At 43.6% G+C, this 26,187-nt stretch overlaps 1 protein-coding gene across 1 annotated transcript in view; it reads right to left on the reverse strand.

The window, feature by feature from the left end:
• LOC109880296 (transient receptor potential cation channel subfamily M member 7-like) overlaps positions 1-21,887 on the reverse strand; it is a 77,945-nt gene extending 56,058 nt beyond the window's left edge. Inside the window, 7 exon segments of the mRNA XM_031822029.1 lie at positions 938-1,109; positions 1,419-1,543; positions 1,948-2,161; positions 3,117-3,327; positions 5,758-5,796; positions 19,600-19,679; positions 21,684-21,887. Of these exon segments, the coding sequence (XP_031677889.1) occupies positions 938-1,109; positions 1,419-1,543; positions 1,948-2,161; positions 3,117-3,327; positions 5,758-5,796; positions 19,600-19,679; positions 21,684-21,740 (898 nt within the window). The 5' untranslated portion in view covers positions 21,741-21,887.
• Between the last annotated feature and the right edge of the window lie 4,300 nt (positions 21,888-26,187).

Here is a 26,187-nt window from a genome sequence, read left to right on the forward strand (position 1 = left end):
GACTCAAACCTGTAGATGATCATGAATAACAGACTCAAACCTGTAGATGATCATGAGTAACAGACTCAAACCTGTAGATGATCATGAGTAACAGACTCAAACCTGTAGATGATCATGAGTAACAGACTCAAACCTGTCGATGATCATGAGTAACAGACTCAAACCTGTCGATGATCATGAGTAACAGACTCAAACCTGTCGATGATCATGAATAACAGACTCAAACCTGTAGATGATCATGAGTAACAGACTCGAGGGTTGTTTCCCGGCACGCAGCTTCCCACTGTGCCTAACTACAGCCCAGAATTGTGTGTAATTCACTATAATCCATGATTCTCATGCCTTATTGCTAAAGTATCCTCTGCAGTTTGATGTGTTTATCGTGTGTGTGTGTGTGTATCCTCTGCAGTTTGATGTGTTTATTGTGTGTGTATCCTCTGCAGTTTGATGTGTTTAGTGTGTGTGTGTGTGTATCCTCTGCAGTTTGATGTGTTTAGTGTGTGTGTGTGTGTGTATCCTCTGCAGTTTGATGTGTTTAGTGTGTGTGTGTGTGTGTGTGTGTGTGTGTATCCTCTGCAGTTTGATGTGTTTAGTGTGTGTGTGTGTGTGTGTATCCTCTGCAGTTTGATGTGTTTATTGTGTGTGTGTGTGTGTGTGTGTGTGTGTATCCTCTGCAGTTTGATGTGTTTATTGTGTGTGTGTGTGTGTGTGTGTGTGTGTGTGTGTGTGTATCCTCTGCAGTTTGATGTGTTTATTGTGTGTGTGTGTATCCTCTGCAGTTTGATGTGTTTATTGTGTGTGTGTGTGTGTGTGTGTGTGTGTGTGTGTGTGTGTGTGTGTGTATCCTCTGCAGTTTGATGTGTTTATTGTGTGTGTGTGTGTATCCTCTGCAGTTTGATGTGTTTATCGTGTGTGTGTGTGTGTGTGTGTTTCTTACGTGCGTGTATCCTCTGCAGTTTGATGTGTTTTTCCAGCTCGCGGCGTAGTTGGACCTCAGCTCCGTACTTCCCCACCGTCCCATCATCCACCAGCAGGAAGTGGGAGTGGAGGTTGTTCAACACGTTGAGCTTGGACAGGGGGTTCAGCAACGTCTGGTAGGGGGCTACAACCTGAAACATACACACACTTTACTCAGACTGGACAGCAGATATTTTTGACCACTTAAAATAAATACTGGGTAAATAAGTATTGTGATGTGCTTGTTTGTGTTTTGGTTTCACTATCCAGAAGTCCTCACAAGTGTAGTAAAACAAGGAAAAGGACATTTCTCCGGTCCCCAGGGTAAAAGGCTATTTTAGGTTTAAGAGTTAGGTTTAGAGGTTAAAGGTTAGGGAAAATAGGATTTTAATCAATTGTTTGGTCCCCACAAGGATAGTAAAAAACAAACTTTTGTGTGTGTGTGTGTGTGTGTTCCTCACGTCTCTCCCGATGAGGTCATTGCGGTTCTCAATGACGCCCCAGGGAGCGACTCCAATTGTACAGATCTTCCTTGAAGATCTAGAACAGTGTTCCTTCAACGCATCACCCACATGTTTGGCAACACCTGGAGGTCAGGGGTTAAAATACAACCAATCAACACCAAGCAATGGATCAAAACAGACTAGTGTAGTTGTCTGGACAACCAGTTGTCTGGACAACTCAGCTGTAGCTGAGTGTTACTATCAGGACCAGTCAGAATAAACACCAGTCTGGTTAATTAACCCACTAAGTAATCAGTTAAACACTGTCATTAAGTAAGGAGTCAAACATTATCATTAGGTCTCCATAATGAGTTAAACACAGTATATAGGTCCCAGTAGCGCTGGGATGGAGACACACAACTCTGCTAAGACAGAACACCAGACTTGTGTCTTTTACCTTATAAGAACAGGAAGTCACTGTGTGTGAGAGAGTTTGCTCGAATCTGTGCGTATGTGCGTTTTTCTATGCCGTGTGTATGTGTATCACCTGTGTTAACCCCTCCTGTCAGGATCCATGCCCCGGTGGTGACAGCAGCTTTGATCAGGCCCTTCCCCACCACCTGTTTGATTCGGGGGTGCAGGTCAAAGTTCTGGATGCCTCCGTGGACAGAGATGAGGATCTTAGGAAGCTCCATCTGCCACTCATTCAGCATCAGCCTCAGGATGCTCTCTGGCCTGCTGTCATGGGACAGACGCACATACTGGGGAAAGGAGAGGAGTGGAGAGGGGAGGAAAGGAGAGATTGGAGGGTTTGAACTTCTCTTGTACAAACTAAATGTTGCAGTCCTTTCAAAATACACCCATCTTTAATTTTAAGTTTGAACTCGAGCTTAACATGATTATTAATGATGTTCCAATGTCAACACGTGGGTCTTTGAGGGTGGATTTCCCGGACCTACATGGACATGCTTGATACATCGTCACCATTAAATGTGTCAATCTGGGCCGTGGAAAGCGGTCCTGAACGTACCGTAAAGGATATTCTCAGTCTCACAGCCACACAACCCCTTCACTTGTTCCAAGGCATAATAAACCTGTAGTTTTAAGAGGGGGATTTGCCTGTATTACAGTCACTGCTGTTTCTAAAATAGTAGACTAAATGGCGTTGTGTGATTATATTCATCTACTTCATGTAGAATAACCACAATAAACACTTAGTTTAGCCCAAAAGGGATGGAGGTGACTCATCAAAAACATTGCGTATGTTTTGCAAGGAATACACAGGCCTAAGTAAATAAGTTAGTCTGAGGTAAAAGTGTTTTCCTAGGTGTTGTATAGGTGTCTGCATCCCAAATGTCACCCTTTTACCTACATAGTGCACACTAGTTTTGACCAGAGCACAATGGGCCATGGTCAAATGTAGGGCACTATATAGGGAATAGGATGCCATTTGGGACTCACACGCTGGCTATGGAGGCAGACTAGACAGGCTAGGCTGCTCAGCTCAGGGAAGAGTTTCCAGAATGCTAGGCCAGGCCAGGTCAAAGGATGTCTTATAATGTATACCTTTGGAGCTGGTGGCGATGGCCAGAGACAATGTGGCTGAGACACTGGTTTGATTTGTTAAGCTAAGCGCTTAGAGTGTCTATCTCTGTGAGGTCCACTATGGAGATGTGAGAGAGAGTGTGTGTGTGTGTAAGCTTCTCTCCTCCCTACCTTGGCTCTGTAAGAGTGCGACCCTCCCTGGAAGTTAACGATGCCGTAAGCGTCTGTAGGGCTCTCCTGTGTGTGTTTGTCCACAGCCCACTCCTCCAACTCCGGCTGCACCCCACCCTCTGCCCCCCCACCCAAGTTCACGTCTGAGTACTTCATGGCCAGGCTGGCTGTAAACCCAGCATGCTGCCGTACCAGCCGACCACAGCAGCATCTAGAGGAAGGGGGGGGGAGAGAGAGAAATATTATTTTACACACAGACACACCAGAGCCCCATATGAATCATCAGCTTTACCCCTCTACATTTCTATAAAGTGACACACACACACACACACGGCAGTCTAGGTCCTGCTACACCCTCTCTCAGAGGGATGATACGTTCCTCCTGACACACAAAGCCTGGAAGGTAATGGTTTATTTTCAGGACCAGGGTGTAGTACTGTACTATATACAGTGGAGTACTATATACACACACAATACTATACAGTGGGGTATTATATACAGTACTATACAGTGGAGTATTATATACAGTACTATACTATATACACACACAGTACTATACAGTGGGGTATTATATACAGTGGAGTACTATATACACATAACACTATACAGTGGAGTATTATATACAGTACTATACAGTGGAGTACTTTATATACAGTACTATACAGTGGAGTACTTTATATACAGTACTATACAGTGGAGTACTTTATATACAGTACTATACAGTGGAGTACTATATACACAGTAATATACAGTGGAGTACTATATACAGTACAGTGGAGGCGCCTTAGAGGAGGACCATCCTCAGTGAATAAAAAAAAAATTGTAATGTTATCCTTTTTAGATAAAACTATACTAAATATATTCACGTGTCATAACATAATTGATTAAAACACAAGGTTTGCGATGAAGGTCTACAGTAGCCTCAGCAGCACTCTGTAGTGTAGCCGGAGGACAGCTAGTTTCCGTCCTCCTCTGAGTACATTGACTTCAATACAAAACCTAGGATTCTCAAGGTTCTCACTCCCTTACACAGACTTCCACAGTAATTATGACAACTTCCGGACAACTTCCTCCAACCTATCAGAGCTCTTGCAGCTTGAACTGAAATATAGTACACCCAATCAAAGGATCAGATAATGACTAGTATTTTTTTATTTTACCTTTATTTAAACTAGGCAAATTCTTATTTTCAATGACAGCCTAGGAACAGTGGGTTAACTGCCTGTTCAGAACCTTGTCAGCTTGGGGGTTTGAACTTGCAACCTTCCGGTTACTAGTCCAACGCTCGAACCACTAGGCTACCCTGAAAGAATAAGCTACTGCTAGCTAGCACTGCAGTGCTTAAAATGTGGTGAGTAGTTGACTCACAGAGAGAGATAGAAAGACAATAGTTGAAAAGTTATGAACAATTCAATTTATTTTAAAATGAAGGAGAAGCAAGAGAGAACAAATATTAATTTTATATTTTTACTTTCACTTACTTTAGCTAGTGAATGCAGCTAGCTAGTTTAGCCTACTCAAAACACCTGGCTCAAACAGAGAGGGATGCCATGTTAGCTAGCTGGGTATGGCTATTCAACACTGGAACTTTTCCAAGTCAAGGTAAGCTTTATAAATTTATTGCCACCGGGGCCCGCCGGTGTATCTGCTAAACTGCTTGCTAACTGTACACTGTACTGCATGACTGTAGCGGGTTTACTAACGCGTTAGTTCTAGTAGCTATGTTGACTGACGTTGGCTAATATGGTGACAACAACGTCGGCTATGTGTAGAGGTTAGCGGTTATGATAAAGGTTTGGCATGGAACGGTTTTTTTTTCTCGCCTGGTCACAGACAGCTGATGTGTTGTGCACTGAAGCCCACAAATGAAGGGAAAAAGGTGAGAGGAAGAAAGCGCATAGATTTGAGAAGAATTTAATGAGGAAAGTGATCATGCTGTTTGTATGTGGCTGCTATGAAAGTGAACTGTATTTGCGTGTGATCATGGGTGTATTCATTCCGCCAAAAAACGTCCTTAAACTGGAGCAAACGTAACGAAACGGGGATACACATACATTAATTTGTCCAATAGAAACGCTCGTTTGCAACTATTGGACTAATGATTACAATTACACACTAGATCAGCTAGATGCAGGCAAGATTGTGCAAGGCGGTATTGAATGAGATTGATTACCTTGATTACTCAAATGTTTCTCTCGACCTGTGCACCTACATTGTAAACGTTCATAAGATATGAGGTTGTTACAACCTCATAATGGGTATAGGGACAATTTGAGTATCATGTAGTAACCTAAACGATGTTACATTGAGTTGGGTGAATGGAATATGAATGACAGTCACCAAATATGCTGTAACAGAAATAACGGCCTGCTCATAAAAATATAGTACAAATCATCCTTCCTCATCTTAAAACGGCACCGACTGCCACTTATACAGCACTAGATACAGTGAACAACCATAGGCGTGGAGTGCAATAGAGACTAGGCTACACTTCCACACAGAACTTTAATACCAGTTATTGTTTATGTCAGTCAGTACAGTATTTTAGAAGAGGTTGGTTGAATTGAGGAGGTCCCAGGGTCTTGAGTCAAGGACTGGGCTCATGTCTGTCTGAGAGATCAGAATAGGGCCAAAGACTCACCTCACCAACTGCTGGCAGATCTGACATCCTGGAAGGCATCTGAAACAACATCAACAAACACATCTTCACATTAGAGTATGAAGTCAAATATAAGTATTATACACCTACACTACCATTCAAAAAGGGGTTTTATTTTTTTACTATATTGTAGAATAGTAATGACATCAGAACTATGAAATAACACATGGAATCATGTAGAAAAAAGAAAGTGTTAAACAAATAGTAGCCACCCTTTGCACACTCTTGGCATTCTCTCAACCAGCTTCATGAGGTAGTCACCCGGAATGCATTTCAATTAACAGGTGTGCCTTTATAAAAGTTAATTTGTGCAATGTCTTTTCTTCTGATGGGCTCAAACGCATTAAGTTGTGTTATGACAAGGTAGGTGTGGTATACAGAAGATAGCCCTATTTGGTAGAAGACCACGTCCATATTATGGCAATAACAGCTCAAATAAACAAGAGAAACAACAGTCCATCATTACTTTAAGACATGAAGGTCAGTCAATCCTGAACATTTTAAGAACTTTGAAAGTTTCTTCAAGTGCAGTCACAAAAACCATCAAGTGCTATGATGAAACTGGCTCTCATGAGGACCGCCACAGGAATGGAAGAGCCAGTTACCTCTGCTGCAGATGATAAGTTCATTATAATTACCAGCCTCAGAAATTGCAGCCCAAATAAATGCTTCAGAGTTCCAGTCACAGACACATCTCAACATCAACTGTTTAGAGGAGACTGTGTGAATCAGGCCTCCATGGTCAAATTACTGCAAAGAAACCACTACTAAAGGACACCAATAATAAGAAGAGACTTGCTTGGGCCAAGAAACCTGAGCAAATGGACATTAGACCAGTGGAAATCTGTCCTTTGTCTGATGAGTCCAAATCGGAGACTTTTGGTTCCAACCGCTGTGTCTTTGTGAGACGCGGTGTGGGTGAACAGATGATCTCCGCATGTGATTTCCCACCGTAAAGCATGGGGGAGGAGGTGTGATTGTGCTTTGCTGGTGACACAGTCTGTGATTTATTTAGAATTGAAGGCATACTTAACCAGCATGGCTACCACAGCTATACGCCATCCCATCTGGTTTAAACTTAGTGGGACTATCCGTTGTTCTTCAACAGGACAATGACAACACACCTGCAGGTTGTGTAAGGGCTATTTGACCAAGAAGGAGAGTAATGGAGTGTTGCATCAGATGACCTGGACTCCACAATCACCCAACCTCAACCCAATTGAGACGGTTTGGGATGAGTTGGACTGCAGAGTGAAGGAAAAGCAGCCAACAAGTGTTCAGCATATGTGGGAACTCCTTCAAGACCGTTGGAAAAGCATTCCAGGTGAAGCTGGTTGAGAGAATGCCAAGAGTGTGCAAAGCTGTCATCAAGGCAAAGAGTGGCTATTTGAAGAATCTCAAATATAAAATATATTTTGATTTGTTAAACACTTTTTTGGTTACTACATGATCCCATATGTGTTATTTCATAGTTTTGATGTCTTCACTATTATTCTACAATGTAGCAAATAGTACAAATAATCAACAAAAAAAAGAGTGGAGGCTGTAATAACAGCTTTCAACTAGATGTTGGAACATTACTGAGCGGATTTGCTTCCATTCAGCCACAAGAGCATTTGTGAGGTCGGGCACTGATGTTGGGCGATTAGGCCTGTCTCACAGTCTGCGTTTAAATTCATCCCAAAGGTTTTCGATTGGGTTGAGGTCAGGGCCCAGTGCAGGCCAGTCAAGTTCAAGAACCCAGACAACCGTTTCGATCTAGTCTTGTTTGAAGACACGATCATGTACCCATTGTTAGCCCATCTCGGGGTTGTACTTCACAGGAAGCAGTAGTGTTGTTAGTATGATCAATATGTAAACCAGCTAGCATTGATTGAGTAACACTTACACCGATATATAAATCAAATCAAAGTTTATTTGTCACATGCGCCGAATACAACAGGTGTAGACCTTAGTGAAATGCTTACTTACAGGCTCTAACCAATAGTGCAAAAAGGTAGTGAACAATAGGTAAGTAAAGAAATAAAAACAAAAGTAAAAAGACAGTCAAAAATAACAGCAGCGAGGCTATATACAGTAGCGATCACACATGGTGTGATCATAATAACATACAGGAACTCAAGTCCTTCTGTTCACCTGACTTAGAATTCCTCACAATCAAATGTCGACCGCATAATATACCAAGAGAATTCTCTTCGATTATAATCACAGCCGCATATATCCCCCCAACCAGACACATAGATAGAGTCAAATAAAGTTAGTTCAGGGCCATCTATGTAAACTGGAAACCAAAGTATCCTGAGGCTGCATTCATTGTAGCTGGGGATTTTAACAAGGCTAATCTGAAAACAAGACTCCCCAAATTCTATCAGCATATCGATTGTGCTACCAGGGCTGGTAAAACCCTGGATCATTGTTATTCTAACTTACGCAACGCATATAAGGCCTTCCCCGCCCTCCTTTCGGAAAAGCTGATCACGACTACATTTTGTTGCTTCCAGCCTATAGACAGAGACGAAAACAGGAAGCTCCCGCGCTCAGGTCTGTTCAACGCTGGTCCGACCAATCTGATTCCACGCTTCAAGATTGCTTCCATCATGTGGACTGGGATATGTTTTTCTATTGCGTCAAACAACAACATTGATGAATACGCTGATTCGGTGAGCGAGTTTATTAGCAAGTGCATCAGTGATGTCGTACCCACAGCAACAATTAAAACCTACCCAAACCAGAAAACGTGGATTGATGGCAGCATTCGCGCAAAACTGAAAGCGCAAACCACTGCTTTTAAATCAGGGCAAGGCGACCGGAAACATGACCGAATAGTGTAGTTATTCCCCCCGCAAAGCAATCAAACAAGCCAAGCGTCAGTATAGAGACAAAGTACAGTCGCAATTCAACGGCTCAGACACAAGAGGTATGTGGCAGGGTCTCTACAGTCAGTCACGGATTACAAAAATAAAACCAGCCCCGTTGCGGACCAGGATGTCTTGCTCCCAGACAGACTAAACAACTTCTTTGCTCGCTTTGAGGGACAATACAGTGGCATTGACACAGCCCGAAACCAAAACCTGCGGACTCTCCTTCACTGCAGCCGACGTGAGTATAACATTTAAACGTGTTAACCCTCGCAAGGCTGCAGGCCCAGACGGCATCCCCAGCCACGTCCTCAGAGCATGCGCAGACCAGCTGGCTGGTGTGTTTACGGACATATTCAATCAATCCCTATCCCAGTCTGCTGTTCCCACATGCTTCAAGAGGGCCACCATTGTTCCTGTTCCCGAGAAAGCTGAGGTACCCGAGCTAAACGACTACTGCCCCGTAGCACTCACTTCCGTCATCATGAAGTGCTTTGAGAGACTAGTCAAGGACCATATCACCTCCACCCTACCTGACACCCTAGACTCACTCCAATTTGCTTACCGCCCCAACAGGTCCAGAGATGATGCAATCGCAACCACACTGCACACTGCCCTAACCCATCTGGACAAGAGGAATACCTATGTGAGAATGCTGTTCATCGACTACAGCTCGGCATTTAACACCATACCCTCCAAACTCATCATCAAGCTCGAGACCCTGGGTCTCGACCCCGCCCTGTGCAACTGGGTGCTGGACTTCCTGACGGGCCGCCCCTAGGTGGTGAGGGTGGGTAACAACATCTCCACCTCGCTGATCCTCAACACTGGGGCCCCACAAGGGTGCGTTCTGAGCCCTCTCCTGTACTCCCTGTTCACCCACGACTGCGTGGCCATGCACGCCTCCAACTCAATCATCAAGTTTGCAGACGACACTACAGTAGTAGGCCTGATTACCAACAGCGACGAGACGGCCTACAGGGAGGAGGTGAGGGCCCTCGGCGTGTGGTGTCAGGAAAATAACCTCTCACTCAACGTCAACAAAACAAAAGGAGATGATCGTGGACTTCAGGAAACAGCAGAGGGAGCACCCCCCTATCCACATTGACGGGACAGTAGTGGAGAGGGTAGTAAGTTAAGTTCCTCGGCGTACACATCACGGACAAACTGAATTGGTCCACCCACACAGACAGCATTGTGAAGAAGGCGCAGCAGCGCCTCTTCAACCTCAGGAGGCTGAAGAAATTCGGCTTGTCACCAAAAGCACTCACAAACTTCTACAGATGCACAATCGAGAGCATCCTGTCGGGCTGTATCACCGCCTGGTACGGCAACTGCGCCGCCCACAACCGTAAGGCTCTCCAGAGGGTAGTGAGGTCTGCACAACGCATCACCGGGGGCAAACTACCTGGCCTCCAGGACACCTACACCACCCGATGTCACAGGAAGGCCATTAAGATCATCAAGGACATGAGCCACTGCCTGTTCACCCCGCTATCATCCAGAAGGCGAGGTCAGTACAGGTGCATCAAAGCAGGGACCGAGAGACTGAAAAACAGCTTCATCTCAAGGCCATCAGACCGTTAAACAGCCACCACTAACATTGAGTGGCTGCTGCCAACACAGACTCAACTCCAGCCACTTTAATAATAGAAAAATGTATGTAAAAAATACATCACTAGGCACTTTAAAACAATGCCACTTAATATAATGTTTACATATCCTACATAACTCATCTCATATATGTGTATACTGTACTCGATACAATCTACTGCATCTTGCCTATGCTGTTCTGTACCATCACTCATTCAAATATCTTTATGTACATATTCTTCATCCCTTTACACTTGTGTGTATAAGGTTGTTGTGAAATTGTTAGGTTAGATGACCCGTTGGTTATTACTACATTGTCGGAACTAGAAGCACAAGCATTTCGCTACACTCGCATTAACATCTGCTAACCATGTGTATGTGACAAATACAATTTTATTTGGTTGGTCGGGCCAACTGAGACTCCGCTAGTTTATACAGAAAGCTGATATTGGATATGATCTCCACAGAGTTAGGAATGATCTCCAAAAGTGCCTAAAGTTGGTGTATTTGGTGCCTCTAGGGGAAATTCAAGAAGACGTTAGATGGCCTTTTTACTGAAGAAAGTGTTTGTTTCATATGTTTGTGTTGTGCTTTTCGTGTTTTGTGTAACTGATGTGGCTTCGGAATGCAATCAGACCCCTTCACTTTTTCCACATGGTTACGTTCCAGCCCTAATTTTAAAATGGATTAAATAAATAAAATCCTCAGCAATCTACACACAATACCCCATAATGACAAAGCGGAAACATAACATTTTTGCAAATGAATAAAGAATAACAAATTCCTTATTTACATAAGTATTCAGACCATTTGCTATGAGACTCGAAATTGAGCTCAGATGCACCCTGTTTCCATTGATCATCCTTATTTCTACAACTTGAGTCCACCTGTGTGAAATTCAACTGATTGGCCATGATTTGGAAAGGCACACACCTGTCTATATAAGGTCCCACAGTTGACAGTGAATGTCAGAGCTAAAAACAGGCCATGTCCGTAGAGCACTGAGACAGGATTGCGTCGAAGCACAGATCTGGGGGAAGGGTACCAAAAAATGTCTGCAGCATTGAAGGTCCCAAGAACAGTGGCATCCATCATTCTTGGAAGAAGTATGGAACCACTTTTCCTAGAGCTGGCCGCCCGGCCAAACTGAGCAATCAGGGGAGAAAGGCAAACAAAGAACCCAATGGTCACTGACAGAGCTCTGGAGTTCTTCTGTAGAGATGGGAGAACCTTCCAGAAGGACAGAGAGCTCCTTGAAGTTTTGAAGCAGGTTCTCAGACTGGTGCAAAGATTCACCTTCCAACAGGACAACGGCCCTAAGCACACAGCCAAGACAATGCGGGAGTGGCTTCGGGAAAAGTCTTTGAATGTCCTTGAGTGGCCCAGCCAGAGCACGGACTTGAACCCAATCTAACATCTCTGTTGAGAACTAAAAATACCTGTTTATTTTCTGTGAAAACCTTTTTTTTTTATACATTTGGGTTTATTTGAAAGATAGTTCCTTACTCATGATGGTTCATTTTAGTGTGCACCCGTTTTAAGAGCGTCCCGCAACCTGCGCCAGAAACAAGAAAATATAGTTCCGGTAAAATAGGTATTTAGTTTTGAATGGTTCTGGCGACAGATGAGCGGTTTTCTGCTTTGTAAAAGGTGCCACCGCAGACAAAGCCATGATCCATTTGGTTCTATGGCAGAGGCTGTGGCATAGCTAAGTCCAGAGCCATATATTAAGAAATAAATGACTCTGGTTAAGCCTAATCAAACTTGCCTGTGACAATGGTTTTCAAACGACACAAATGTAACAGCCTGCGCACATGACTTGAACCAATGATACAGATGTAACCATGACTTGAACCAATGATACAGATGTAACCATGACTTGAACCAATGATACAGATGTAACCATGACTTGAACCAATGATACAGATGTAACCATGACTTGAACCAATGATACAGATGTAACCATGACTTGAACCAATGATACAGATGTAACCATGACTTGAACCAATGATACAGATGTAACCATGACTTGAACCAATGATACAGATGTAACCATGACTTGAACCAATGATACAGATGTAACCATGACTTGAACCAATGATACAGATGTAACCATGTGCCATTTAGTGTATCATCGGACTGCCACTGCGCCCATGTGCATTCCACTGGTCACTTAACTAAGGTTCAAATCTAAACCTCCACATCAACTCTAAACCTCCACATCAACTCTAAACCTCCACATCAACTCTAAACCTCCACATCAACTCTAAACCTCCACATCAACTCTAAACCTCCACATCAACTCTAAACCTCCACATCAACTGTAAACCTCCACATCAACTGTAAACCTCCACATCAACTGTAAACCTCCACATCAACTCTACCATCAGGCCTTTTACACATCAATGAGCTGCTAAAAAGCCCTTCTCAGCTCAAGTCATGAAAAATTCAAGGCTGAAATCATTAGAGAATGAACGTAGGGGTTTTCTACCAGACACCAGAGCTGCTGCAGCAAACTGGATACAACGATCCACAATGAAAGACTTGGTGTAATGCAGAGTAGAGAGACTCGCTGTGTTTTACTACAGAAGGGAAGGTAACAGAGACAGAGACAGAGAGGTGGACTGTCCTGTGTTTTACTACAGAAGGGAAGGTAACAGAGACAGAGAGGTGGACTGTCCTGTGTTTTACTACATTCTTGTAAAAATCAAGAATAGAAGAAGTTTCACGGCACACCTGAGAGTTCCTCAAGACACACCAGGTTGGGAACCACTACTTTTAGAGTGTGGAGATGGAATCCGTGTCACTGAGGGTAAACTGGAAACGATTGATGTCATATTGGGAAAAATATCCAGTGTGAAATCCTTTGTTAGTACTTCACAATAAAATACATGTTTTGAAGAGAGCTGACTTATTTGAGTGTCTAGCTGTCCAGTAGACGTGGTGAACTGAATGACTGGAACCTACCGCACACTAGAACCCTTTTCACACCGTCTCAAACCCAAACCGTACTGTGCTTGGATTTTTCTTTTTAGATCGTCTTTCCCAACACAGTTGCAGCATTGTAACCCGGCCAGCATGGTTCAGTAGTGTGAAAAGTGTACAAACGGGACCTCTGTAGAATTCCAGCACTGCAATATCACATTCCTGCAAGTAGGAAATACTAGGCGGCAGGAGACCTTCAAGTTCATACAAGCCTTAACCACAACACACACAGCCTAGCCTACACGTCACACCATCATATTATATTGTCAGATTATAAACATAGAAAACAACACCTGCTCCTTATTTTACAATTGGATCCCCCAGCCTCCAAAAACGCTTTAGGTTGCGCTCGGTCCCCAGAGGTAGCAGCCCTGCAGTAACAGTTCAGCAGCATGCACTACCTCTCTCTCTTTGTGCTGTTTGCTGAGGAGACGTAGCTACAGGGCTCGAAATTAAAAAGGTGTCCCTCTCGCCCCGGGACGTTAAAAATTAGATGTCTGGGACGGTTCAAAACAGACCTTGGGACTGTTCTGGGACAACAGATCCAAAATTCATATAACCACTGTATATAAAAAATAAATACAAAGCAATTAGGCTGACGCAACAGATCAGAATCAGCGCAACAATGCACACGCGGCAGTAGGCTCTGCATGAATGTTCCAGAATGCAAGTAGCTGGAAGACACTAAAAAGCATTTAGAAAGAGGGGAGATCTAAAGATGCAACAACTAGCATGGGTTGCTAATATGACTAGGATTGTGTCTTTGGCTGCTGGAACAATGAAAGAAAGCTGGTTTCAATGGCATGAGGAAGTATTTATCAAATAATTCCCTCAATTTCTATGGTCTGATTTTGTCTAGGCTACTTTCCAACTGCTGACTGCCTCCGCTCAGAGGTGCAAGGTGGATGATACGCGGTGAGCAACAGGCACTGGCCTTTCTCTCGGCTCAGTAACAGGCACTGGCCTTTCTCTCGGCTCAGTAACAGGCACTGGCCTTTCTCTCGGCTCAGTAACAGGCACTGGCCTTTCTCTCGGCTCAGTAACAGGCACTGGCCTTTCTCTCGGCTCAGTAACAGGCACTGGCCTTTCTCTCCGCTCAGTAACAGGCACTGGCCTTTCTCTCCGCTCAGTAACAGGCACTGGCCTTTCTCTCCGCTCAGTAACAGGCACTGGCCTTTCTCTCCGCTCAGTAACAGGCACTGGCCTTTCTCTCCGCTCAGTAACAGGCACTGGCCTTTCTCTCCGCTCAGTAACAGGCACTGGCCTTTCTCTCCGCTCAGTAACAGGCACTGGCCTTTCTCTCCGCTCTTGTGTTTGATTTGAACGAACCGTGCCTCCAGTAGGCTTTGGTTTCCACTCTGCTAGCTTCGGTTAATAATGCCATGGGTGGGATGGGAGACATGGAGAGAAAGCATAAAGCATCTTTTTATTTATTTTTTAAATTGTAATTTTACCCCTTTTTCTCCCCAATTTCGTGGTATCCAATTGTTGTAGTAGCTACGATCTTGTCTCATCGCTACAACTCCCGTACGGGCTCGGGATAGACGAAGGTTGAAAGTCATGCGTCCTCCGATACACAACCCAACCAAGCCGCACTGCTTCTTAACACAGCGCGCATCCAACCCGGAAGCCAGCCGCACCAATGTGTCTGAGGAAACACCGTGCACCTGGCAACCTTGGTTAGCGCTCACTGCGCCCGGCCCACCACAGGAGTCGCTGGTGCGCGATGGGACAAGGACATCCCTACAGGCCAAGCCCTCCCTAACCCGGACGATGCTAGGCCAATTGTGCGTCGCCCCACGGACCTCCCGGTCGCGGCCGGTTACGACAGAGCCTGGGCGCGAACCCATGGACTGCAATACAGCGCCCTTAACCACTGCGCCACCCGGGAGGCCTAGCATAAAGCATCTTAATAGGCCATTGGACCACCACGAGCTGCCAGAACAGCTTCAATGTGCATAGGCATGGATTCTACAAGTGTCTGGAACTCTATTGGAGGGATGCCAAACCAATCTTCCACAAGAAATTCCATAACTTGGTGCTTTGTTGATGGTGGTGGAAGACGCGGTCTCTGGTGCCACTCCAGAATCAAGATTAGTCTTGAGCCCTGGGAAGCTATATTCACGAGCGCTCCAATGTAGAAATGTTTTGAAAGTTTAAAACGAGTAAAAATTCATTAACATTTTACAAAATGTAGTCCTAGGTTGTTGTCTATTTAGCAAACTATTGGTGATGAGATAATAGTAGCTAATGGAGGTGCCAATACAAACGACAAGAAAAGTGCCAGACATAAGATTGAAGGAGTGCAGTAGACTAAGTTAATTAATGGCTAAATAGCCATCTACACTGTACAATTTACAATAGACTAGTACTATGCAGTCAGCTAGCTAGCTATACTTATTCCCAGACAGGAAATCAATAATTTAGCTAATAAAAGCAGAATCTAATTCGTCTTTATAGGGTAACCCCATCATTGTTAAGGCCAGACATTTTCGTCATATGATTATGGCAGTGTTCAAAGACAGGCAACAGAGAGAGTGAGCATCCCCCATTCTGAGGCAGGGAGAGGACGAACAGGTCATCAGGTGAGAATGAGTTATAAGGCACTATAAGTTCAACTCCTCATCTTTGCAGACTACAGCCCAAGTGCTACAACAAAATGACTGCTGCCTGCATTCTGATTTCATTTGGTTGTCATGGCAGAGATCAGAGACAGTGCGTAGAGAAAGGGGAGAGCACAGGGTGAGGACAAACAGGACATCACATAAACATTTTAAATTTGAGTTATAAGGCAGTCTGGTAAAACACATTGCACTGCTATTTACATCACTATCGGTTCAGCTCATCTTTTCTGACTGTAGCCCAAGTGTTATAACAAATGTTGTTGTCGGCATTCTGATTTCATTTGGTTCTCATGGAGGTTGAAGATGTGGCTGTGACCAACAATGACACAAAGCAGATTGCACCATGTTGCCGTCTGTCCTATCCACCAGGAGAAGCCGGATACCATAGATAGGAAAACAATATGCCCACATCTGATTTCCGTCAGCAACGGGCATAAACAGGTATTTGGTGCATTTAAGTGAATTGAGAATAAAGATCTGAATCCTCTCTGTACCACTACATGCCCACCTTTGTATACATGGTTGCAACCGGTTATTCAATGTGTATGTTTTTTACTTGATGGTGAACGACAATGTTAAGTATTTATGAAGTCTATTGCTTGAGAATGACACCATACCCGATTGGTTTATTTTGAAGTCTAATGCTTGAGAATGACGCCATACCTGATTGGTTTATTTATGAAGTCTATTGCTTGAGAATGACGCCATACCTGATTGGTTTCTTTTGAAGTCTAATGCTTTTGAATTTAAGAATGACGCCATACTGTTTTGCACCCCCCCCCCCCCCCCCCCGATGCTGTTACTCTCTGTTATTATCTATGCATAGCCACTTTAATAACCCTACCTGCATGTACATAATTACCTCAATTACCTCGACACCGGTGCCCCCCGCACATAGACTCTGAACCGGTAGCCCCTGTATATAGTCCCCTTATTGTTATTTACTGCTGCTCCTTAATTATTTGTTTTGTTGGTTAAATAAGCATTTCACTGTAAGGTCTACACCTGTTGTATTCAGCATTTCACTGTAAGGTCTACACCTGTTGTATTCAGCCTTTCACTGTAAGGTCTACACCTGTTGTATTCAGCCTTTCACTGTAAGGTCTACACCTGTTGTATTCAGCCTTTCACTGTAAGGTCTACACCTGTTGTATTCAGCATTTCACTGTAAGGTCTACCTACACCTGTTGTATTCAGCATGTCACTGTAAGGTCTACCTACACCTGTTGTATTCAGCATTTCACTGTAAGGTCTACCTACACCTGTTGTATTCAGCATTTCACTGTAATGTCTACCTACACCTGTTGTATTCAGCATTTCACTGTAAGGTCTACCTACACCTGTTGTATTCAGCATTTCACTGTAAGGTCTACCTACACCTGTTGTATTCAGCATTTCACTGTAAGGTCTACACCTGTTGTATTCAGCATTTCACTGTAAGGTCTACACCTGTTGTATTCAGCCTTTCACTGTAAGGTCTACACCTGTTGTATTCAGCATTTCACTGTAAGGTCTACCTACACCTGTTGTATTCAGCATGTCACTGTAAGGTCTACCTACACCTGTTGTATTCAGCATTTCACTGTAAGGTCTACCTACACCTGTTGTATTCAGCATTTCACTGTAATGTCTACCTACACCTGTTGTATTCAGCATTTCACTGTAATGTCTACCTACACCTGTTGTATTCAGCATTTCACTGTAAGGTCTACCTACACCTGTTGTATTCAGCATTTCACTGTAAGGTCTACCTACACCTGTTGTATTCAGCATTTCACTGTAAGGTCTGTCTACACCTGTTGTATTCAGCATTTCACTGTAAGGTCTACACCTGTTGTATTCAGCATTTCACTGTAAGGTCTACACCTGTTGTATTCAGCATTTCACTGTAAGGTCTACACCTGTTGTATTCAGCATTTCACTGTGAGGTCTACACCTGTTGTATTCAGCATTTCACTGTAAGGTCTACTACACCTGTTGTATTCAGCATTTCACTGTAGGGTCTACCTACACCTGTTGTATTCAGCCTTTCACTGTAAGGTCTACACCTGTTGTATTCAGCCTTTCACTGTAAGGTCTACACCTGTTGTATTCAGCATGTCACTGTAAGGTCTACCTACACCTGTTGTATTCAGCATTTCACTGTAAGGTCTACCTACACCGGTTGTATTCAGCATTTCACTGTAAGGTCTACCTACACCTGTTGTATTCAGCATTTCACTGTAAGGTCTACCTACACCTGTTGTATTCAGCATTTCACTGTAAGGTCTACCTACACCTGTTGTATTCAGCATTTCACTGTAAAGGTCTACCTACACCTGTTGTATTCAGCATTTCACTGTAAGGTCTACACCTGTTGTATTCGGCGCATGTGACAAATACAATTTGATTTGATTTATTTTGAAGTCTAATGCTTGAAAATGACACCATACTGATTGATTTATTTGAAGTCTAATGTTTGATCCATATTGAAGAGTTACATTTTCAACTGTCACTGAATTATTTGATGAATTAATACTGCAATTAAATTGTGTAAGAAGTTTCTGGACTCGACTGCTTATAAGTTAGTTGGGTTTAAGAAATCAGTTATTCAAGACCATGTACTAGCCAAGCGTGGCGAAGGGTACACAAATAGAATAATGGGCTTTGACATTCAAATGGAGTTAAATAATGGGTGTGGTGGTGGCTTTTTGTTAACTGTTAAGAGTAGGAAGTAATATAGACAAATATTGGTTTTTGCAGTTGTGATTGGGGTATATTGACCAAATTATCAGGATTTTTTTAGATGCATTTTCCCTTAGAAAGTCAACAGAAACAACCATTTCACAGCAAATAAAATAAAATCTCTCAAACCCCCGGACCCCTGTAGAGGGGTGTTGACACTGGAACCAATTGACCCTTCCAATATCCAACACAAAGTTACACCCTTGGCTGGCTGGCTGACTGTTGGAGGATAACCTAGTAGTTGGGCTACACCCTGCCCGAACACCACATCTTACTTACTACAGTAGTGGTTAAGTTTCACCTTCTGGCCTTTACCGACACACTCAGTGTAATTACAGATTGCAGTGTACTAACCCCACCATGCAGGTAATAAACACTCAGGGATGGGAGAGAGAGATACATGCGAGAGAAAGAGACAGAGAAAGAAGACAGACAGACATCTTATCCGGTGTCCTGTGTGAATTTAAGTATGCTCCCTCTAACTCTCTCCTCTAGGAGGACCAGAGTCCTAGGACCATGCCTCAGGACAACATGGCCTGATGACTCCTTGCTGTCCCCAGTCCACCTGCTGCTGCTCCAGTTTCAACTGTTCTACTTGCGGCTATGGAACCCTGACCTGTTCACCGGATGTGATACCTTGTCCCAGACCTGCTGCATTCGACTCTCTCTCTCTATGGTTGGCTATGGAAAGCCAACTGACATTTACTGCTGAGGTGCTGACCTGTTGCACCTTCTACAACCACTGATTATTATTATTTGACCCTGCTGGTCATCTATGAACGTTTGAACATCTTGGCCATGTACTGTTATAATCCCCACCCAGCACAGCCAGAAGAGGACTGGCCACCCCTCAGAGCTTGGTTCCTCTCTAGGTTTCTTCCTAGGTTCCTGCCTTTCTAGGGAGTCTTCCTAGCCATCTTGCTTCTGCGTCTGCATTGCTTGCTGTTTGGGGTTTTAGTCTGGGTTTCTGTATAGCACTTTGTGACATCGGCTGATGTAAAAAGGGCTTTATAAATACATTTGATTGATTGATTGGATACCTGTGGGGGTCTTTCGACACTGGAAGTATGTGGACACATTCCCTCTTGGTGAAAGTGCTTTCTATCCAGGATTTCTGGGACTGTGGAGAGAGGAGACAGAAATATAATGAATCGCAACGTTACAAATTGTCTCCCTGTATCAGAGATCACTATAGTAGGGAAACCATGGGCCAATGTACAGTTCAAACAGGGCTGTAGCTGGTCTACTTGGTTGCTTAATTGACTTACCCTGAACATTCAACATCTTGGCCAAAGGTTTTGAGAATAACACAAATATTAATTTCCAAAGTTTGCTGCTTCAGTGTCTTTAGATCTTTTTGTCAGATGTTACTATGGAATACTGAAGTATAATTACAAGCATTTCACAAGTGTCAAAGGCTTTTATTGACAATTACATGAAGTTGATGCAAAGAGTCAATATTTGCAGTGTTGCCCTTCTTTTCAAGACCTCTGCAATCTGCCCTGGCATGCTGTCAATTACCTTTTGGTCCATATCCTGACTGATGGCAGTCCATTCTTGCATAATCAATGCTTGGAGTTTGTCAGAATTTGTGGGGTTTTGTTTGTCCACCCACCACTTGATTGACCACAAGCTCTCATGGGATTAAGGTCTGGGGAGTTTCCTGGCCATGGACCCAAAATATCTGTTTTGTTCTCCGAGACACTTAGTTATCACTTTTGCCTTATGGCAAGGTGCTCCATCATGCTGGAAAATGCATTGTTCGTCACCAAACTGTTCCTGAACGGTTGGGAGAAGCCCTTTTTGTGCAAAGCAATGATGACGGCATGTGTTTCCTTGCAGGTAACCATGGATGACAGAGGAAGAACAATGATTCCAAGCACCACCCTCCTTTTGAAGCTTCCAGTCTGTTATTCAAACTCAATCAGCATGACAGAGTCATCTCCATGCTTGTCCTCGTCAACACTCACACCTGTGTTAACGAGAGAATCACTGACATGATGTCAGCTGGTCCTTGTGGCCGGGCTGAAATGCAGTCGAAATGTGTTTTGGGGATTCAGTTCATTTGCATGGCAAATAGGGACTTTGCAATTAATTGCAATTCATCTGATCATTCTTCATAACATTCTGGAGTATATGCAAATTGCCATCATACAAACTGAGGCAGCAGACTTTGTGAAAATTAATATTTGTGTCATTCTCAAAACTTGTCCATGACTGTACATACATACAATTTGAACTCATGTCAACACAAATACAAGACAATATTTTCACAGTTAAAGGCAGTCCAATCAATGTTTGCTGTGGTAACTAACCAGTAACCACAGAGCCGAGCTCCCCTCAGGGGCACCCCAAACTAGTCAGCCAGGAGCTCCTAGTGACCCCCTAATCCAGGAGGCTCAGTATTCTGATTGATAAACTAATAAATGTAATCAGACTAAACCCTGCTGTGTATTAGACCAGAGCTGCTAGTGCTGCCAAGTGGACAGCAGTGTGTGTGTGTGTGTGTGTGTGAACAGCAGCAGTCCGTTCACAACCACAAACTCTCTCACTCTCCTGAGACAGGCGGCCGAGCGTCCAGCGAGAGTGAGGGCTTTATGTCAGAAGAATTTTCAATTATTTTTCAGGGTTCCGTCATTCCGAAAAGCTTTTTGTTCCTGGTTCTAAACAACACAGGGCCTCACAGACGATTAGCACCAATAATCCTTCCCTTCACAAAGGAACAGGCTGAAATTCTTCACCTCCTCCTAACTCAGAGAAGTACTGGGTACAGTGGTTTACTGGCAGAGAGCTGAGATTACACAACACTGGGAATGACCGGGTTTGAAGAGGCCTAGTAGCCCTGTTGTCTTCCCACAGTGAAAGAACATACCAGCCAGAAACAGTTTTAGGACAACAGGCGTTTCAGAAACAGAGCTTGAAGAACTGAAGTTCTCAAACAAAGGTCAAATGGAAGTTGTAACACAGCAGTGGCACATCAAAAGCTCTAGAACAACAGAAGTAGGACAGAATTCTAAAACAGGAGGTAGAAGACCAGAAGTTCTAGAACAGAAGTAGGACAGAATTCTAAAACAGGAGGTAGAAGACCAGAAGTTCTAAAACACAGATAAAACAGGTCATCTACCTGGAAGTTGTCCTCTTCTTCATCGCGGTGGTGTTCAAGGGCTGAGTACAGGAACATACCAAATAACCTTCACGCATCTCCTGGCCAACCAACCACACCAGCATCAACAGATCTCCACAGATACCATCTGTCACTCTATATCTTCCTCTCTCACACTCTGTCCCTCACCACATAATCGCTCCAGTCTCAAAGTCTAAAAGGTGATGGAAAATTGCAAATCCGTGTCTGTTAAAAGCTGAGCGATCAGTGAGCAGTAGAGAGAAACCTTGTGTTACTCTAACTGTGAATAGGAGTTAATCTGTAAGACAGAGACACTCAGAGGGCTGATGAATGTTTCTGAGACACACTGCTTATTACCCGAGAGAGAGAGAGAGAGGCAGGATGGTAGAGGCCTCAGTAATTTAGATCTTCTTCAGACCACCTGCTGAGACAGTCTCACTCGTCACGTGAGCATGTTTCACTCAACCAACCACCTCCACTATATACACAGGGACCACAGGTTAGGTACTTATAGGACGACTTGGTAAGGCTTACCATTACTAGGCAACTAATAGCCACTGGGAGCGACTCACTTCCCACTGAAACTAGGCCCAACTCTCTGGTCAATGGCATTACTGCTATTCAAATCTGTTCTAGACTGGTCAAGCAGACTGTCCGCTGTGTTGACGTTGACGTGAAGTTAAACAGAATGTGAGCGATCGCGAGATCAAGCTGGTTTCACAAGGCTATCTCTGGGGGATATATATACAGTTACATATTGCAATATTATATAGATATTTGACTCCAAGTATCGATTTGTAAAAAACAATTATATATATAGGCCTATATACAGTACATATCAAAAGTTTGGACACACTTACTCATTCAATGGTTTCTCATTATTTTTACTATTTTCTACATTGTAGAATAATAGTGAAGACATCAAAACAATGAAATACCACATATGGAATCATGTAGTAACCAAAAAAACAAAAGATTTTTTTGCACACTCTTGGCACAGCTTCAAGAGGTTGTCACTTGGAATACATTTCAATTAACAGGTGTGCCTTGTTAAAAGTACATTTGTGGAATTTCTTTCCTTCTTAATGCATTTGAGCCAATCAGTTGTGTTGTGACAAGGTAGGTGTGGTATACAGAAGATATGGACTTGGTCTTTTACCAAATAGAGCTTATGGCAATAACAGCTCAAATAAGCAAAGAGAAACAGTCCATCATTACTTTAAGACATGAAGGTCAGTCAATGCTGAAAATGTCAAGAACTTTGAATGTTTCTTCAAGTGCAGTCGCACAAACCATCAAGCGCTATGATGAAACTGGCTCTCATGAGGACCACCACAGGAAAGGAAGACTAGAGTTATTTCTGCTGCAGATGATAAGTTCATTAGAGTTACCAGCCTCAAAAATTGCAGCCCAAGTAACAGACACATCTCAACATCAACTGTTTAGAGGAGACTGTGTGAATCAGGCCTCCATGGTCAAATTACTGCATAGAAACCACTACTACAGGACATCAATAAGAAGAACAGACTAGCTTGGGCCAAGAAACGCGAGCAAATGGACATTAGGACAGATTCCCACCGGTCTTTGTTTAGAGTCCAAATTTGAGATTTTTGGTTCCAACCGTTGTGGTCTTTGTGAGACTCAGAGTACATGAACGGATTATCTCTGCATGTGTGGTTCCCACCGTGAAGCATGGAGGAGGTGGTGTGATGTGGGGGGGCTTTGCTGGTGACACTGTCTGTGATTTATTTAGAATTCAAGGCACTTAACCAGCATAGCTACCACAGAATTCTGCAGCGATACGCCATCCAATCTGGTTTGTGCTTAGTGGGACTATCATTTGTTTTCCAACAGGACAATGACCCAACACACCTGCAGGTTGTGTAAGGGCTATTTGACCAAGGAGAGTGATGGAGTGCTGCATCAGATGACCTGGCCATCACAATCACCCAACCTCAACCCAAATGAGATGGTTTGGGATGAGTTGGACCGCAGAGTGAAGGAAAAGCAAGTTCACAAGTTCTCAGCATATGTGGGAACTCAGACTGTTGGAAAATAATTCCAGGTGAAGCTGGTTGAGAGAAAGCCAAGAGTAAGCAAAGCTGTCATCAACACAAAGAGTGGCTAATTTGAAGAATCTCAAATAAAATAAATATTTTGATTTGTTTAACACTTTTTTTTGGTTACTACATGATTCCATATTTTTGAGGTCTTCACTATTATTCTGCAATGTAAATTGCCCAATTTTTTTTTTTAAACAACAACCCTTCAATGAGTAGGTGTCCAAACTTTTGACATGTACTGTATAATATATTTATTTATGCTATAGTAGGTAGGCTTAGCTAGCGCTAGTCGGCTGTACCTGCACCAAAACTCCTGTATTTTTCATCCTATAGCTTGTTTTCGATCTTCTTTTTAAAATGGTGAGTCAACATGTTTTCAGCCTTTATTTCCCTGACTGATCAAATCTCGTTCTCATGCGCTCTTCTTGTCTCTCTGCAGCAGACACACTCTATAGTGAGCAGTATGTTTAGAACGTCAAAGCACAAAATCACAGTATCGAATCGCAATATATATAGAATTGTGACAATCACAATACATATCTTATCGGCACCTAAGTATCGTGATAATATTGTATCGTGAGTCCCTGGCAATTCCCATGACTATTCATTATGGTAAAACTATCTTCAATAGGATGGTGATATTATGATAACAAGAGAAGATTTGAATGCTTCAGATAATGAACACAGGACATCTCATTCATTCAGGTTGTCTGATGGTTAATAGTGTTAACAGAGGGTTGTTAGAGAGGCTTTGGTCCCCGCTGACCTGTATCCATGGTACCTGAGAATGTCAGGCAACAAAAGACTCAATTTAGATGCACTTTAAAGCCCCAGCCAGGAACACAAACACGTCTCTCTCTCCCTCTACATCCCTCACTCGCTCTACCTCGTTCCCTCACTCGCTCTACCTCGTTCCCTCACTCGCTCTACCTCCCTCGCTCACTCTACCTCCCTCGCTCACTCTACCTCCCTCGCTCACTCTACCTCCCTCGCTCACTCTACCTCCCTCGCTCACTCTACCTCCCTCGCTCACTCTACCTCCCTCGCTCACTCTACCTCCCTCGCTCACTCTACCTCCCTCGCTCACTCTACCTCCCTCGTCACTAGCTCTACCCTTACCTCCCTCCCTCTTTCTCTGCCAAACAGAGGAAGGGCTCTTTTTGGCCACTTAGTCTTCCTGTAGGAAATTAACCAGCCCCATTTCCACACACACACACACACACACACACACCTCTGTTGACCCTTTACCTTCTGACGACATGAGTCGGTTTCACGAAGCACCCAACTCCCCACCCACTCTCCAACCCTCACGAAGCACCCAACTCCCCACCCACTCTCCAACCCGTTTCCCAGGTCGGAGGGCTGTGGCAGTGACAGAGGAAGGTGGCTAAATTCACACCACAGCCCTGGCCTGCAGCCCTAGTTAACCTCTCCTCTCGCACTCCTCTGGCCAACATGCCTGACTGACTCATAGAATTCCAGATAACATCTGGCCAGTCAGCCTGTTCTCACACTCATAATGAGTCTATAAACAGTGGGAGAGAGAGAAGACATTAGCATGAAGTAGTGGTGCTGGGGTGTTAATAACAAGAGACAGTTTATACTGTTGTTACCTGCCAGGCTGGCGGTCCAGGCAAGGCACATGACAAAGCTGAGAATCTCAGGGTCAAACAGGAGAATTTGTAAAAAGGCAGGTAGCCTATTGGTTAAGAACGTTGGACCAGTAACTGAAAGGTCGCTGGTTCAATTCCCAGAGCCGACTAGGTGAAAAATCTGTCGCTGTGCCCTTGAGCAAGGTACTTAACCCTAATTGCTTGTGTAAGTTGCTCTGGATAACAGCGTCTGCTATATGACAAAAAAAGTAAGTGTAAAAGAGGTGTTGAGTCATCTTCAGAAGGCCAGTGTTGATTGAAAAATGCTCTGCGTTTTTTTATTTTTTACAATAAAGATAATTGAAAATGCTTCAAATCACCTTCCTTTGTCCTCTACGAGAGGCTGGGTGAATAGGCTTACCTCTCACATAAAGTGGTTTGCACACTGGCCTTGCCTCTGTAGCAGACACAGACAGACCGCTATCTTTCTCACCTCTAAATAGGCATTATTAATATTACTAAAACAAAGACAGAAGGATTAGGTGGACACACCACAAGGGAGAGATAAGGAGATAACAGAGGGGAGGAACTACACTGAACAAAAATATAAAATGCAACATGTAAAGTGTGGGTCCCATGTTTCATGAGCTGAAATAAAAGATCCTAGAGGCCTTTTGCTCTCATATTTTGCACACATCCGTTTACATCCCTGTTAGTGAGCATTTCTCCTTTACCAAGATAATCCATCTACATGACAGGTGACATGACAGGTGACACATATCAAGAAGCTGATGAAACAGCATGATCATTACACAGGTTCACCTTGTGCTGGGGACATAAAAAGGCCAC

The sequence above is a fragment of the Oncorhynchus kisutch genome, unplaced genomic scaffold (genome assembly GCF_002021735.2).
Source record: "Oncorhynchus kisutch isolate 150728-3 unplaced genomic scaffold, Okis_V2 scaffold4048, whole genome shotgun sequence".
NCBI classification, from domain to species: domain Eukaryota; kingdom Metazoa; phylum Chordata; class Actinopteri; order Salmoniformes; family Salmonidae; genus Oncorhynchus; species Oncorhynchus kisutch.